Here is an 18,443-nt window from a genome sequence, read left to right on the forward strand (position 1 = left end):
TTTAATAATCATTGTACCATAGTGATTAGAATGATTATGGCGATACTGTGAAAAATTCATTTGCTGCAGCTAAGCCAACAACTTTGAATTTGTGTTGAAAAACAATTACCGGGCTTAATTAGGAGCATGTAATGATGACAGCAGTTATTTCAGTGATTGATTCCAAAATTAAAGAGAGCTGGAAATCTAAGTATGGTATATCATTTGCACTAAAAACGAAAGGGAACACAAAGGTTCAAAGACCATGCCCTGTAAACAAATTGTGAAAGATAGTACACAGAGCTGGCAAGGAGAATTTTGAAGATTTGAATGAGGTCTAAAGTAAGAATAGTCTTCTACATTTTCTTCTGATATTGAGAACATGAAGCCATACAAATTTCTCTAGGAAAAAAAAAAAAAAAACTTGGCAGATAGTTCAGACAAAAGAAATACACTACTTTGGGCTGCTGTCTTTCAACTTCTTTGATTAAAAAGAAGTTGAGGTGCATGAGCAGTGGCTAAATAATTTAAAAGTGACAGAGTTGGTTCAAGACCTCTGGATGATTTGTTATCTATTCAATCATTTCTCATCTTTAATCTGGTAAAAGATTACCTAAATTTGTATCTCTTTTCTACTGTCTGTGTCTTTTTTACTGTCTGGGGTAGACTCTATCCATGGGATGTTTCAGAATACTCCTAAAAAAAGTCAATAATATTTGGAATAGTAAAGCGTCATTTTTTTCTTAAAATTAGCTACCTCCAACAAAATAGTTTTTAATTTTTAATACGATCTTAACATAAAGGGAAGAATCATAGCAAAGTTGGCATAGACCCAAGATTGTTGGAAATATTAACTTGATAGGAAAGGTGGTCACCCAGATAGAGACCTGAAAATTTCATTGTGACAAACAATTAATAATCATGCATTTTACTATATGTGCTTTTCTCTTTGGTTAAAAAAAAAAAAAGCTTGCTTTTTTTGAATTTCGTATAAGTTTCTACCACATGGTGTACTTTGAACTAATATATCTGAATGAATGAAAAAATGAATGAATGCATATCTTGACATTTTTTTGCTCTATTTTCATTCTCATCATGCCATATTCTGAAAATAAATGTTTATCTTTGTTTAATTATCTATACAAAGAAAATGCAATGGGCACAAGGCACAGGCAAATAATATACTCAGTTTATTTTTATTGTAATTGAATACATTGTCAGTCTAGTATTTATAAGTCAGTCTCACATGAATTTAGTGATGGAGGCCAATACCTAGGAGCTGGATTATCACTAGGTATATTAGCAATTTTATCTTAAATGAAGAAAGCTCAAAATTACCACTTGAAATAGAGGGATCTCTGTAAGGTTTTCTCCCTTGTACATCTGTCTGAGAGTTCTGTCAGCCTTTATAAGGCAAAAACCTCAGTTACACTACATACTTCTCTCAAACTATGTAACATTAATTTCTTGAAAAGTCAGCATGATTATTGTGAACCCCTCTGTTTATATTATATGATAATATTGTTCATAGAACAAGAGAATATTGTGGCTAGAAAAGATCTTAGTAGCTATCTAGTGCAATCTCTTAAAGATGTGGAAACTAGACATTACTTGAGATTTAAAGGCTTGATGGGTTTTTGATGGGTCTTTTGAGCAATGAACTAATTCTGAATTTTCTACCCCTGACTTCTTTTTATATAAAACAAATAAATTTTTGTGTTTACTAATTCAAAAAAAATGTGATTTGAAAATTGGCTATATCCCATATCCAAGATATATGTACTTGCTTAGAATCTAAATGACTGAGTATCTTAATTCAATATTTTAAAATATGTTTGCTTAAATGGTTTATATGAATACACACAGATTGTGCCCTAGGAATGCATCTCTTTAAATATATAATATTGTTGGGGTTTCTTGTGGTACAGTAGGTCAAGTATCCGGCTTTTTCACTGCAATGGCTTATGTTGCTTTCGTGTACATGTTTGATCCCTGGCCTGGGAATTTTCACATGCAGTGGGCTCAGCCAAAAAAATAAAAATAAAATAAATTTAAAAATAAATAAAAATATGATATTCGTATTTCAAAATGTCTGACTATTTTGTTTATGGAAGTTAGGTAGTGCCTGCAATGTGGGGGAAGTGGGTCTGGTTAAAGACAATTACTAGGTATTCATTCATCTTAAAATGACCAAACAATTTCTAAAACATCTTACATTTCTTCGTAAATAAGTATAACAATAAGGCCCTTCTTATACTTAATTCACATACTAGAAGATTGTTTACTAACAGATAAAACAAGAAACAAGTTTCCAGCCTAAAATAAAAACTTTTCAAACTGCATTTGTTTTGTTAAAGTATAATTTTAGTATGGCATTTCTAAGTACTATTGAAATACTTTCAGCGTGATTAATTTTCCAAGTAAGAGATTAACAGAGACAATCATGTTCTAAAGTAGTCACGTTATTTTTGTTTTGTTATCAGCCTTAAACTGGCATTGTAAAATCTGCTGGCTTTCTTTGTGCCATTTCTAATACATTCTTCTTGGATTTCTATATCTAAATCATTTTTGGCATTCAATTTTGTAGTATCCGTTGTGGGTGTTTGGGTATGTTATGTGTTATTTGAAAAATTGCTAAAGGAATAGGATAGTCAGGGTTATTGACCGAGTGCCCACTTTTTATTTCTCATGACACGAGTTCGGTTGCCTCTTCACACATATTTGGGTGAATGTTTGTAATCTGTAAAGAGTAGATCTTTCATATAACCCAGCTGTTGATGTCACCAAGCTCATGAAGACAGTTATCTTCAGTGAAACTGGTAGGTGTGTCCACAATGAACCATTTTTTAAAAAGTCTCAGGAATAACAAGTGCATGTGGTTGGCCACCAACAGTGGTCTACTCTGTATATTAGAAATATAATTTAATTTTTTTTCCTTGAAGGTGGAAGCAAAATGGCACAGATATTGATTTTACCATGAGTTATCACTACAGGTTGGATGGAGGCAATTTGGCAATCAGTAGCCCCCGCACAGACCAAGATATTGGCACATACCAGTGCCTGGCCACCAACCCTCTAGGAACAATTTTAAGTCGGAAGGCGAAGCTCCAATTTGCATGTGAGTTCATGGGGAAATTCTATAATCTTTCTGTTTCTGAAAATATATTCTTAATATATTTACAATGGGGGGAAAAAAGCCAGCATTGCCAATCATATAATTTTTGAGAGCAAATGTGAATTTATTGAGGCAAAAAAGTTTTAACATTGTGCACACTTTGTGAAGCCAGACTCCTGAGGACAGGTGAAATCTGTTTCAAAATAAGAAGGAAATATCAGTGTTATTTTTCATGAATTATATTTAGAAACATCTCTGAAAGTTCCAGATGCAAATATTAAGATAAAGATTATATATATTATTTTTCTTTTTTTTGTTTGTTTTGTATTGGGTATCAATGTGCAGAGCACAGAAAGAAAAAGCTGAGGGCAGAGATATCTTCTGGGAGATGCAAGTATTCTTCCAGGAAAAGTGATCATGCATCCACAGTTTGATGTGGGTGGAAATATAGTGGTTGCCAAAGGCACACTTTATATTAACTGTAACAATGTCCAGCTGCGTCACATAAATGTCATCCAAATAATTACCTTCGTGACATTTGGGGACATTAGCAGATGAACAATAGACACACTGCTTCTTATATCCTTTATATATAATGTTTCCAGGGATTGAAATGTTTCATATTGTATCCTCGGAAAGCCTTGTTTGAAAGTAATTACATCTGTTGATGTGGATGAAGTGCAAGCCTTAAATTTCTCCCTTTCTACCTCCTCTCCCATCCAACCCCCACCCATATCTACCTCAGAGTATATATCAGAGGCTAAAGAGTAAGCAGCTGCTTTTCTGGGCCCTCATGAAAAAGGCCAGGCTTCTGTTACTTTAAAAAAGCAATTATTTTGAAATTTGAAAAATAAAACATATGTCCAAAGCCCACCTTGTAGAACTACTTTAATCATCAGTAGATATATAAATTAATAATTGGATCTCTTTGTCATTGTAAGTCTTATGTTCCAAAGATATCTTGAGATATGTATGTGAATATATGTATATATATTCAGAAATAAATACACAAATACTTATACATGTATTATATGTGTATATATATGTATGTGGTCCTACATACATACATACACACATGTTTACATGCACATGAGCTTTGCTAATGTATCTGAATGTATTTAAATCTGCAGAAATCAAAGGATAATGCAACAGTTTATAGAGCTAAATGGAATATGAACAAAGACTGACGGCTATTTGAAACTTAGGGTTAAAATAATCAGCACACTTGACCTCTGCATTTCAGCTAAGATCATCACATGGAAAAAATAACAGGGAGCAAAATGCTGATGAGACACTTATTAACAGAAGTAAACAACTGCTCCACAGGCTTTGAATGATTCTGTCAAAACAATTATTTCTCCTACTTGGATAGGAGATGGGCCTAGAAATTACACGTGTATTGGCTCAGATTCCATAAGGATAAACTTCTGGTAAAGGAAAACCCATCCAGCATATTTATGTGGTATACCCCTGAGTTTCTCCATAGTGATGGATTCTATCCATTCTTGAAAATAACCACATACCTATGATGAAAGTTAATGCACTCTGCTTTACATGGCCATATATTTTCTCCTCTTTTTTGTTCTCCATTTTTAATCAAAAATGTAGGTTTTAATTCCCTACATTATTTTTTCCCTTTTTTTCTGTTTTAAAAATATGTAATTAGAAGTTTGCCTAGTTACAAACATCTTCTCTTTTCTAAAATAAAAGGAAAGTTTAAAATTAAGAAGAAATTGTATGTTTTCGTTTGGATGAATGGGAAAAATCAATTCTTTCATCCTTGCTGACTTCCCTGTCTCTTCAAAAAAATTCCTTTTTGGGGGGGTTGAAGGTGTATGACCCTTAATTCCTAAAAGCATTTCTATTTCTATTCATGCAGAAAGAAGAATGGCCTATATCCATTAACTGATCTTTCTCCTGCAGACTTAAAGGATCTTAGGTTACAAGTCTGAAACTTGAAAAAAAAAAAACAAAATAAAACAAAAGAAAGAACCACATCATTCTGCCTTTTCTGTCCAGTACCTGTAGTGGTGCCATGCCCAAAACATTTTCTGTTGGGTCCATGGAGACATTTGGTTGAATATAATTATCTCTGCTGACTTGAATCATGTAAACATAACCAGCACATTTTAATCAACTATAAAATATCTCCCTCCATTTCCTCTTTCCTCTAAGTAACCTTGCCACCTTATTTAATTCAGCTGTTCATTCCAAGTAGTACAGAACTTCTTTTAAAAAAGTGAAAATACCACATCCAGATTTGCCACTGCTGTTACGCAATTCTGAGTGGTTTACTTTTTGTATGAGTACAAAGATTTTAAAGGTGAATGAAAAAGTGTTGATGATTTATAGCTCAGAAGACTACAAATTCTTTCTACTAACTTCATTTAAGGAATATAGAATATTAATTTTCCAAAGTACATTTTTCTGAAATTTCAGCCAAAGAAATTATATTTGTATCTGCATGCAAATCTATGCATAATCTCAGACATAAGGTTACTCTTCCATGAGGAGAGGAAGGGAGAGAGAGATGCAGAGAAAAAAATAGAGAGAAAGAGAGAAAGAGATAGAACGAAAAACATAGAACATAATAGAAGGGAAATAGCCAATCAACAACTTGTTTTTCTATGAAAACACCCTTAACATCACTAATAAGTATGGAAACATAAATCATAACCAGAAAATTCTGCATGAGGATAGCTATTGTTAAAACACACACACACATACACACACACACACACACACACAATAATAAGTGTTGGTAAGGATGTGGAAAAATTAGAATCCTTGTGTATTGCTGGTGGGAATGTGAAATAGTACAGCTACTGGAGAGAGAGAATGGCAGTTCCTTAAAAAATGAAACAAAGAAGTACCACATGACCCAGCAATTCCACCTCTAGATATATGCCCCAAAGGATTGATAGTAGGGATCAAACAGCACTTTGTAAACCAATGTTAGCAGCATTATTTAGAATAGCTAAAAAAGAAAAAAAAAATGCCCAACAGATAAATGGATTAACAATACGTGGTATATACATACATTAGATTATTATTCAACTTTAAAAAGTTGTATTACAACATTACAATATGTATCAACCTTGAAAACATTTTGCTAAGTGAAATAAGCCACACACAAAAAGATACCTATTACACGATTCCACTTATATAACTAGGCTAGTCAAATTCCTAGAGACAGAAAGTAAAATGGTGGCTTCCATGGACCAGGTGGAAGGAAATATGGGTAGTTATTGTTTAACAGGTACAAAGTTTTAGTTTGAGTTGATTAAAAAGTTCTATAGATGGATGGTGGTGATAGTTACACAGCAATGAATGTACTTAATACTACTGAATTTTACACTTAAAAATGGCTTAAATGGTAAATTTTATGTTATGCATATTTTACAACATTTTAAAAAAAGGTAATATCAGAATTCAGTGGATTAAAATTAATCATTTCAAATGAATTTCCCCCCCCCCATTATAATTCTTTAAAAAAAAAAAAAAAGAACTAAATCTAAGAGTTCTCATTGTGGCTCAGTGGTGAAGAACCTGACTAGTCCCCATGAAGATAAGGGTTTAATCCCTGGTCTTGCTTAGTAGGTTAAGGAACCAGCCATGCCACAAGCTCTTGTTTAGGTCACAGATGCAGCTCGGATCCCACATTGCTGTGGCTGTTGGGTAGGATGGCAGCTACAGCTCCAAATGAACCCCTATCCTGGGAACTTCCATAAGCCACAGGTGTAGCCATTAACAACAACAAACTTTTCCTAAAGTATCTGTTCTGTTTCTTTGCACAAAATGGAGTCCAAATACAAGCCCCCAACCAAATGGAAAGTACCTAAAACACAAGAGCTGTATCTTCAACTTAATTTGAATTCTCTACCTTCATAAATATTGAACATTGTCTATTTTGTAGAAAGGCTTTTGTACTTTTCTTAACATCATAACAATGGTGGTCAAATGCTAAGATTTTTGATACAAACAGATCTGAGTTCAAATTCTATCTCTGTGAAACATCTAGGAGTGTGAAATTAGGCCACTCAACAATATTAAGGCTCTGTAATAAACTTTATACAATGAGAATTACAGCAGTATCTATAGTGACAAGGAATAACCGAGATAATGAATATGAAGCCCCTGGTCCCTTACAAATATTCAGGAAATGTGCTGTGGCTGTGGTGTAGGCTGGCAGCTACAGCTCCGATTAGATCCCTGGGAACCTCCATATACCACAGGAGCGGCCCTAGAAAAGACAAAAATAAATAAATAAACACATATTCAGGAAATGGTAACTCTAATTCTTCTTTTTATATTTTCATTTCCTCCCTCAATTTGGCCACATCCACATATGCAAACCACTACAGTTACTTATAGAAAATATTCTAATTTAAGTTTTAAAACTTTCTCCAAACCAGTTCCTTGTTCTTTTATTTTCAAGACTTTCAGGTTTTTGACATATATTCTTTCTTTTTTTTTCTTAAGGGCCTCAACCATGGCATAAGGAAGTTCCTGCAGAAGCACAGCTGTAACCTATGCTGCAGCTGTGGTAATACCAGATCCTTAACCCACCTGCACCTCCACAGTGATCCCAGCCACTACAGTCAGATACTTAACCCACTGCACCATGGCAGGACTTCCTATATTACCTTTCTTGAACAGTGAAACAACCATAGGAAGAGGAAGTTTTGCTGTTCCCATTTTATTATTATTATATTATTACTTTTTAGGGCCACACCTATGTCATATGGAAGTTCCCAGGCTAGGGGATGAATCAGAGCTACAGCTGCCAGCCTATGCCACAGCCACAGAAATGTCAGATGCAAGCCATGTCTGAAACCTACACCACAGCTCATAGCAACACCAGATCCTTAACCCATGGAACAGAGCCAGAGATCAAACCTGCATCTTCACGAATACTAGTGGGCTTCATTTCCAAAAAGCCACAATGGGAACTCCTGTTGTTCCCATTTTATAGTTTAGAAGCCTGAGGCTCACTGAAATTGGGACTTTTTTTTTTTTTAAAGTCCATTATTAGAGAATCAGTTTTAATTTGAGTATAAAGTTCAGACTCCAAAACTCATGCCTTTTGTGTTAAGGTAGGAGTTTTCAGACATTGCCCACATGAATCACATGGGCCTTGTTTGTTTCTTCCATTTGCTATTGGCATAATAATTACTGAAATAACAAGCCATATCTCTAGAACTATAACCTTCACAATAAGACTTGTGGTAGATGCTATTGATGCTGGGTCCAGATCCTCTGTAATGGGCAGGGGGCCCAGCTGTTGATACCCATAGCTGCCCCTTTCTTCAGTTCATGCCCTGGAGCTCCTCATTGAATCAGCGGAGCTAGACGACAGTGAGACCCCTTCTTGCTTAATTTATTCCCTGATCTATCCTGTTTTCTTTCCTCCTGAGAGTGTTTCCTCAATAAATATAAGCACTTGAATTTCTGCATCAGGCTCTGTTTTTAAGGAACCCAAAGTAAAACAGACACTAAACATTTAATGTAAGATATTTGATTTTCTTATTGACAGACAAATATGAATTTCCACAGGTAAGAACAAAGCTCTATATCAAAATAAAATTGTGCCAACAACTCTGCTTCCTACCAGTTGGCAGTCAATTGTACAGTGCCATTTTGACCTTCAGAACAAATGAACTATGAACAGCCTTTCAGAGCCTAACCTGTCTGTGGGAGAGACTCTGGAGGTAAATACCTCTAGATAATTGATGGCTTTTGTTTGTAACTTTTATCCTGATGTTCAGCAATTCAGAAGCACCCTTGGAGTGTATTTTAGACTCAAGCTGTAAAAGTCTGCCTCATCCTGAATCACCCCACCATGAAACCATCCTGAAATGCAGCCCATTAAGACAAAACAAAAACAAACAAAAAAAAAACTGTCCCTGTTATAAAATATCCTCTTAAATCAAATCTGCTTTTAACCATCTATGTTACCCAGACAAGACCATCATCTCTGTGGACTTATTAAAGGTATATTTTTCAATTGTTTAATTGCAGAAGCTACCCTTATCTTCCTCATAGGAATCTATCATTCCAAATTCTCAGGTAGATTCTATTTTAAACTCTTCTTCTCCAGCCCAATGTCAACCCTAAAGCAAATTCAACAGCTGCCTAGTCACCAAAACCTCCTGTTATCATCCTGGCATTCTCATGATAAAACCGGTTTGACTTTTTACAAGCTACACTTGTAGCTGCTTTGGATTTTTTTTATTTCTCAAGGACTTTGGTGGTAAAGGCTGAATGAAGACTTCTTCTTTTCATATGTATGTTAATGAATTACTCTGTACTTGTGTGAGAGAACACTGCATCTGTCATTGCCGTTTAAAATGTCATCCTTGAGAAAGTAAAGGTAGGCCTTTTCAAAGAAACTAATGATTTCACTGAGGTGGGTTTTTTTTTTTTTTGAGATTTATAATACACAAATTCTCCCAATAAATAGATAAACATTAGGATAAAAGTTACTTATAAATAGGACTTTTTGGTCCTGCACTTTTATACTATTTAATCACAAATATTATTTCAAATAAGTTTGTTCCATTATGGCTAGAGAGCTTCCTAGCCTAGCTAGGCTGAAACCAGACTGGATTTGGTTTCAAATGACCATTCATTTATTTATTCACCAAGCAACCAGAAAAAAACCTTATTTATATGCATCAAACACTGTTCTGAGGACAAAAATTAAATGATAGGTAAGTAATAGCTACTCCCTGTCTTCACAGAGCAGACAGGTGAAACCTTGAGTGCAATAAAAAGAAAGAAGAAAGAAATTGCTAACACTTATACACTATATATTATATAGCAGGCAGTGTTCCAAGATTTTTATGAAAATTAACTCCAGTGATCCTCACAATAACCCTATGACATTACTATAAATCCCATTTACAGATGAGCAGGTTGAAGCCATAGAAAAATTAACTAACCTCCCCCAAATTATATACTTAGTAAGTGGAAGAGTCAGAATTCAAACCCAAGAAATCTAAACAAAGATTTCACATTCTTAGTGCCCACCACACCTCCTCAAAAACAGGATTGGGTGATGTGAGAGAGGTAGACTTAAGCTATAAAGGAGACCAGAGAGGAAGTGTGAGTTTGCCTGACAAGTAAAGCTTTCCAAAGGCAACGAGGTTTGAACTGAGCCTTGGAATATTAGTTTGTGTTCCAGACAGAGAAAGTGGGTGAAGGAGAAAATTCAGGTTAACATCAGATCGAGAGGAAATGCAAAGGTGTGAGAAAACCTCAAGTATTGGAGAAAATGTAAGGAGGCTAGTAAAAATCAAGCAAGGAATGTGAATGGTCATTTAGAAATTACTAGTTTTCTAGGATGAAAATGGAAAATAATTTGAAGCTAAGTATCCAAATTTTGGAGGCTTTATTTCTGAGCTTAATCTACAAACAATGGAATGACTGGGTAATATTATGAGGTGCCAAAGAAACATGCAAAAATCCATTATATCATGAAACTTTAGGCAGAGGCACCAGAAGTGAACTGCTTATGTTTGAAAAATATTCCCCACTCAATATGATATGCATAGGTATAAATTCAGCTGTAAAATGGAAGGGCAAATGGTACCCCCTTTATACAGGCTTATTGTAAGGCCCAAGTAATTATTATTACATGTAGAACAGTGGGTAAGGGCACCTGCTATATGGTGTGAGATGTGTACTGAGACCTCATAGAGGTTTGGCCAGGAAGCTATGTATGGGACTTTGATATTTATTGTAAGAAAAATGGAAATATTTTGAGTGTTGATTTTAAAGTAGTTTATAAAATATAGGTTGAGATGCCATATAATTTTCTCTTGAAAAAAATCAGTCTGATACATTAATGGTATTACTAATATTATTAAAACCATAGTACACATATTTAAGTGTTCTCCAAACCTCACTTCTCATAGTTGTAGGACGGGGTTAACAAATTCCTTTTTTTTTTTTTTAAGTTTTATTGTAATACTGTTGACTTAACAAAGCTGTGTTAAATTCAGGCATACAACAAAGTAAATCAATTATATATATACATATATCCATTCCTTTTCAGATTCTTTTCCCATATAGGTTATTACACAGTATTGCTCTATGTCACAGGGTTGATTTTAGATGGCTCAAGGTTAAAATGCAATAATAATTCATTTTAAAGGGTATAAACATGAAAGCATTTATAATCACTATGATTTTTTTCTTTTAAGAGGAATGCCAAGGGTTTTATATATATATTGCTGTTCATCTTTATTCCGTATCTGTAAGCTATTCCAAACCATGTTTTACAGGTGGAGAATTTCAAGAAATTCAAGAAGGGGCAACTATGCTACTTGCCCAAGGTTACCAACCTACAACAAACCTAGAATTTCTCACATCATCTCAAAATAATTTTTAAATATATGTATTTATTTTTAAATAGAGGAAGTAAAACCAAATCCACATGAATCCAAAAACCATAGTCAGGGCACAACAGAAAAGGTCTCCAGGTAAAAATAATAGTATATAGATCTTTGACACTTTAGAGAAGCATTTCTATATGTTTGTGTCTTTGAAAGTGATATGTAATTTTTTTGTTTCTTGCCCAGGGTCTGTATACACAGGAAAAATAACCCTCATATTTATAAATAAATGTTAAAAGCTTCCTGACTGTTGATGAGTTCAGAATGGCTTTAAATTTGATATATAAGAAATATAAAAACAGTTATACATGATCCTGATGATATGGTGATAAAGTACAGCCGTATATGAAAAATAAATTAAGACCCAGGAGAAGGAGTTTTAAAAATAACACTTAAAAATGCATTTGGAAATTGTAAAGGCTCTGATAATTGTGAAGTGTGTGTTAAGTGGGTAATGCATATCTAATTATAAATGAAAATGCTAGAAGGCTTTTAACCTTTTTTTACATCAGAAAAGTAACAAAAGTGGATAAAGAAATATTTTTCTTTAGTTTCTTAAAGAAAGTTAATAAATTAGTATTGGTTTGTCATGGTCATTTTTGAAATGGCACTACAGAATGTGGCAATGGATTTAAAACTCTGGATGTATCTTAAAGTAATAACCATCAATTGAGTATCATAAAAAGGAGAAAACCTTGTCTTTGCTTTTAAACATAATTCAAGCCCTAAACAAATGGACTCAGAACAGTTGCATGGTTGAATTACAGCATGCCAATACCATATTTATTTTTAAAAATCAACAGGGAAGTAGATTATCCAATGTTTTAGCCTCATTTTTTTTTTCATCATCACTGCTGGACATCTATTTATGTATCTTATCAGAAATGATACTTTTTCAAAATGCAGGCCTTCTCTCATCCCCCGCCTCTATTCATATTCAGCGGGACCTAGTATTTTTGGTCCATTTGAATAAAATTGAACATTCAAACTGCACAGGCTAAGATTTGGGGTGAAAGAAGAAAATGTTAGAAAGTAAGGTATTCATCCTATCAAAACTGAGAATTTCTGATTTGTAAAATGGAAAAGAAAACCCCGAACTGAAATGTTTATGACCTTCTTATTTGACAAATGATTCTGAGGAAGTTATAAAGATATTAACATAATATTAACCCGTAAAGATTTTGCTTTTGGGATAATTTGATCGTGAATCACAGCAAAATTCCTATATGCACTAAAGAATACAATGAAATATTTTCTGAGATTAATTATTAATATGTTACTGGAAGAGCAATTTAGAAACAAGTGCTTAAAAAGTAAATTCACATGATAAAAAGGTTTTGGTGGCAACCTCTGGAAATGTTCATCATGTTCCAAGGCATTAATTTATGCACAATATTTTCCAAGAAGTGAAACATACAGAAAATTACAAAACATAAATATATCTGTGAAGTATTATTAAACCAGGTCCAGAAACAGTAAGTTGGCAATACCACAGAAAGCCCTCCCCTGGGGATACTCTTTCAGTTACTACTTCCTCACTCCTCTCCACTATTTTGACTTGTAAAAAAGGCTATATATAGCCTTTTTGATTTTCATAGAAATAAAAACATGCAATATATATTTTTCTTTGAGTTTGGCTTTGTAGCCAACAATATTTATAAGATCCATCTATGCTATTGTGGGTAGTCATTGATCATTCATTCCCATTGCAATGTAATATTTTATTGTATAAGTATACTACAATTTTTGAATGACTTCTGCTCTTAATGGAAATGTAAATTGTTTCTAGAGGCAACAGTGAATAATTCTCAATGAATATTCAAGAATCTATCTTTGGTACATTTGTGTATACATTTCTCTGTGGTATATAACATAGCATAGAATTACAAGACATTCGGATATGCATATTTAGAACTTTAAAAGACAGTGTCAACTGTTGCCTATAGTGATTTTATTAATTTAATCCTCTTGCCAGTGATTTTTTTGATGACACTTCCTAATGTCAGGATTTTAAAAATTTTAGCATTTGAGGAGCATATATAAAGACATCTCATTTGAGCTTCATTTATATTTCCTCATAACTAATGAACTAGAGCACCTATTATACATATATTTGCCACATGCAAATCCTCCCTTCATAAAACATTTACATCATTTTTCTATTGAGCTTTCTTTCTCTTGGTGATTGATTCTAGATATGAGCCTTATAGCTTTTGTGTAGGGAAATAGCTTTGCCTACTTTATGGCTGGCCTTTTCACTCTTAATCATGTCTTTTGATAAACAGAAATTTTCAAATATAATATAGTATAATGATGCTTTTTGTAGAAAGTTTAAGAAATAGTTTCCTGTCCTGATTAAATGAAGATATTTTCTATCAACCTCTATAATTTAGAGTTTTGTCCTTTATATTTAAAATTGCAATACAACTGGAAGTTATTTATTTATCTATTGGCATAGTGTAAGCTAGGTTCAATGTATACATACATACATTTATTTTTTCCCTATAGGGATCTAATGCAGTTGCTTCACTGTTCTACAATGCCATCTCTGAAGATCATCAAGTAGGCACATCTGCTATTGGAACTTCTTTTAGGATCTCTTGTTTCCCTTCCATTGGTATATCTGTCTATCCTTGTGCAAATGGCACACTCTATTAACTATAGCATCTTACAGTAAATCTTGAGACCTGTGAGTTATTAAAATACATGCTATGGATTAAAAATGAGGCTCACATTGTAAGCTAATCTCAAGGAGAATAAAATCCCAAATAGAACAAAAAGGAAATAAACAATCATATCATAAAGTTCTATCCAGTTACTAAACTTGAGCTTTCTAGTGACTAAGGCAAAAAAAGCCTTTCTCTCCAGCAGATAAAAACATGCCAATGGTTCCTGTGAGCCTAACCACTCTGACTCTAGAACCCGAGGGAAGGTTCTCTTGTGAATCTGCAAGAGCAAGTGAGTCAGTTAGTGGATGACACTCCCTTCACAAATCTACTCACTTACAACACCGGCTATCTTATGGTGGCTTCTAATACCATATCTCAGAAATAATAGCTTGCGTTCATTAGGTATTCCATAAGCCTTTTCATAACATTAGTTAAGAGGCATCCCAAACCATGTGCCTAGTTGACTATTACCATAAGCAACATCACTATCTCTATTTGTAAATATCACTAACCACTGGCAATAACTATTGCCACACCACCAATAGGTCAACTGCACAGGCAATAGAAATGAGTTGCTAAATTTTTTGGACCTCAGGTGAATCCGATGCTTACTTTGTTCTTCTATTATGTGGCTTTTCTTGGTGGAAGGCTAACAAAGCATAACTCACTGCAGAGGTCCTGCCTATCTGAAAAAACTTGGTTAGAATATTTTTCTTGAACATTTCTCTGTGTGCTTCCATGAGCCTGTATCTCTCCATATACATCCAAGATGGATGTTTTGGGAAGAAAATTGTTCTTGTTTCTAAACCAGTGTTGTTACATTTATGTTACCCACTTCCCTATTCCTGTGGGAGTGAGGGATGCTTTAGACATATGTTCCTAAAAGGAAGCACAAACCTTCTCAATAGTTCTTTGTAGCTAAAGAGGATGATCTAACCTAATCCTTCAAACAATCATGTAACATAGAAACTACTAATATGATTCTAGTGAAGGTGAGATTTCTGCCAGAAATTCTGATGTTTTAACTCACTTCCCTGATCATTCAAGTAGTGCTTGTCAAATGTTAATATTAATACAAATCACTTGAGGATCTTATTAAATATAAGTTCTGATTCAAGGGGAGCCTAATAGTTTAAGTTTCTAGCACACTTCCAGGTGACACATATGTTGCTGGCTTCAATACCAGATTGAATAGGAAATACAGTGTAAAAATTAGACTTCTTTTAGTGCCTAAAAATAATCCAATAGGAACATAAAGAGTCAGCCTAAGGTGATTCGAGAAAGTAGCTCAGTTATTTGTCTGCATAAATCCAGGGGAAAAGTGAATGTTAATCTAAATTTCCAAACTCTAGAATAGCCATAACGTATTTATTTATACACTCCAAATATTGCATATTTATTGAGAACCTACTATGTGCCAAATACAGGTAGAAGCAGTAAGAAAAGTAAGCTCTATTTTCTGTATTTGTGTGTTTGCCCAAAGATAACCATAGACTTATTTATAAAACAAAACAAAAACAAAAACAATATACCAATGCCAGTGGAATAAAGAATGAAAAAAATGTGTGTGTGAGCATAGCAAAACAACAGGTTTTTGAACTGTGGTCCCCTGTCAGAAATTTTCACTCATGACATCATTAGAAAACACAAATGAGGAGGTGTCTAGATCTACCACGGTGTGATTTAACAAGTCAATGGCAGGATGCCCCCCCCCCCGCCCCCCGCTTTGAGAATCCTGCAGTTGAGAAAACTACTTTCACAAACATTTAATGAATTGTTTTGCATAAGTCAATTCTATTTTATGAACAAAGATTACATAACCCTCATTTAATTCTTCCAGAAATCCCATCCATAAGAACTACTAGAGTTTATCTTACTAAGGTTCAATCCCTTGAGCACAAAGGATTTATTTTAATTATTTCATCAATTTTAAGCAAAAGTAATCAATGTAAACAACTGTGCTAGGGGACTATGCCCCCTGCCAACTGCCTATCAGCTTTCTGGAAGGCTGTTTTTGTTTTTGTTCTGTTCTCAGTATTCATTTAGAAAATAATCCTAGTATTTTCAATTAAAAAGGTATGAAATTTGGGTGAATCGAACATCAAATTTATGACATTTCTTTTGGGCAAGTCTAGAAGATTGAGATTAATATAAATATTAATACTAATAAAGGCTAATATGTATCCAGTAAGACAAGCACTGGGAAAAGCAGATCCTGGGCTTGCTGAAATTCCCACAGCACATGTGTGGCAGAGCCAGGATTCTAAACTTGGCTCTGACTGACAACACAAGTCAGGCTTTGAATACAACATAGGCCTTTCAAAACATCCCCAATGGCAAGTGTCTTAAAGAAGCATCTCATTCCTGCCTATGGTCCGAGTAATCTCATCTTCACCCTCCACTTCTGTTTCTATAAAGAAGAAACTATCAGTTTATGATGATCTGGATAAAACTGTCCCTTCAACTCTACATTCTCACAGCAGAAGTGGTAAGGGTGTTATGGCAAGACCCTCCACAAATGTACCCCCAGACATATATCTTTGCCCCTGTAGTTGCCTGGACATCGCCAAACCTGATTTAACTTTATATAACCGTGTGTGTGTGTGTGTGTGTGTGAGCGCACACCTTAAATAACTTTTAAAAGCATTTGCTGCTAGATGGGATACGGATTTTGAGGGATAATATCAAAGATGGTCAAATGGATAGCCTTTTTTTCTTAATGATAAAGACTTGAAAAACTACTTTGAGGAAGGAATTAAGAGGTCCATTTTGGAGCTGACATAGTTAGATACAAAGTTCTGTATTGCAGAAGGAAGATCTAGCCTGACCATATGAATTTGAGAATGGTTGGCAGAAAAATATTACTTGAATCCATAGATTGGTTGAAGTCACCAAGACTGAAATTTTCAAAAGAAAGACGAGCACTTCAAACTAAATCCCAAATAACTCTAATTATTTGACATCAAAGATATAGATAGACATAATGATGATTTTAAATGGCTACATAGTATCTGATTATATGAACTATACCGTATTATTTTATTTTAAATTTTTTACCATAGTATTTCAAATAACTGTTAATGGGCTTAGTTAGACTTCATTAGATAGTGACACAAATGAATATTACATATTCCTTTGCTCATTTGACCAATTATATCCTTAGATACTAGAAATTTAAATTGCTAAGGAAAATAGGTTTTACACTTTAAATGTGAATACATCTTGATTAACAACCCTTGAAAAACAGCCATACCAAATTATGCTTGCAGCATCACTGAGTATGCTGTTTCTTCAGTTCCTCTCAATATTATATATTGCTTACCTTTTCATTTAGCATCTGATAAGTGATAAATTTTTTTGTTTTTATTTGGACTTCATAGTTTATTAATAAAACTAAACTTTTCATATATTTACTGGAAATTCAAAATTCTTTTGCAAATTTCCTAAACATGGTTTCTGATAGTTTTTAACAGAGAGATTCAGATTTTTCTTATTAATTTCCAGAGGTTATTTATTCAAAGAATAGTAATATTTTTTCTATTATAAGTTATTTAAAATATTTCAACTTTAATTTTAACTTTGCTTATACTATCCTTATCTTTTAGAGATGTTAGCATATAAAATTGATTTTTTTTTTGTCTTTTTAGGGCCACCCCTTCTGCACATGTAAGTTCCCAGGCTAGGGGCCAATTCAGACCTGTAGCTGCTGGCCTATGCCACAGCAACAGCAACGCCAGATCTGAGCCATGTCTGTGACCTACACTGCAGCTCATGGAAAGCCCAGATCCTTAACCCACTGAGCAAGGCCAGGTATCAAACCCACATCATCCTCATGGATACTAGTCAGTTTTGTTTCACTAAGCCACAATGGGAACTCCTGATTTTTTTTAATCCAATTATCACTGACCTTTTAAGTTTGTTGTTGTTGCTGTTGTTGTTTTATGACACATGCAAAAACATTTTCTCAAGCCTAAGTTTATAAACCATTCTCCGGGAGTTCCCATCGTGGCTGAGTGGAAACGAATCTGACTAGCATCCATGAGGTCACAGGTTTGATCCCTGCCCTTGCTCAGTGAGTTAAGGATCCAGCATTGCTGTAAGCTGTGGTATATATCACAAAGATGGCTCAGATCCAGCATTGCTGTGGCTGTGGTGTAGACTGACAGCTGTAGCTCCGATTTGACCCCTCTCCTGGGAACCTCCATATTTTAGAGTACAGCTCTAAAAAATAAATAAATAAAATAAAACTATTCTCCTTTAGTACTCTTGTTATTTCATTTA

The 18,443-nt window shown here is 34.2% G+C and overlaps 1 protein-coding gene across 6 annotated transcripts in view; it reads left to right on the plus strand.

Moving 5' to 3' along the window:
* CNTN6 (contactin 6) overlaps positions 1-18,443 on the plus strand; it is a 292,494-nt gene that overhangs the window by 125,577 nt on the left and 148,474 nt on the right. For 3 of the 6 annotated variants that reach the window (XM_047754541.1, XM_047754561.1, XM_047754553.1), the window contains one exon: positions 2,922-3,097. In XM_047754541.1, the coding sequence (XP_047610497.1) occupies positions 2,922-3,097 (176 nt within the window). Of the gene's footprint in view, positions 1-2,921; positions 3,098-18,443 lie in introns of those variants that run through there. The other 3 variants (XM_047754570.1, XM_047754582.1, XM_047754574.1) reach the window with 1 other exon arrangement.

The sequence above is a fragment of the Phacochoerus africanus genome, chromosome 1, assembly GCF_016906955.1.
Source record: "Phacochoerus africanus isolate WHEZ1 chromosome 1, ROS_Pafr_v1, whole genome shotgun sequence".
Classification (NCBI taxonomy): Eukaryota; Metazoa; Chordata; class Mammalia; order Artiodactyla; family Suidae; genus Phacochoerus; species Phacochoerus africanus.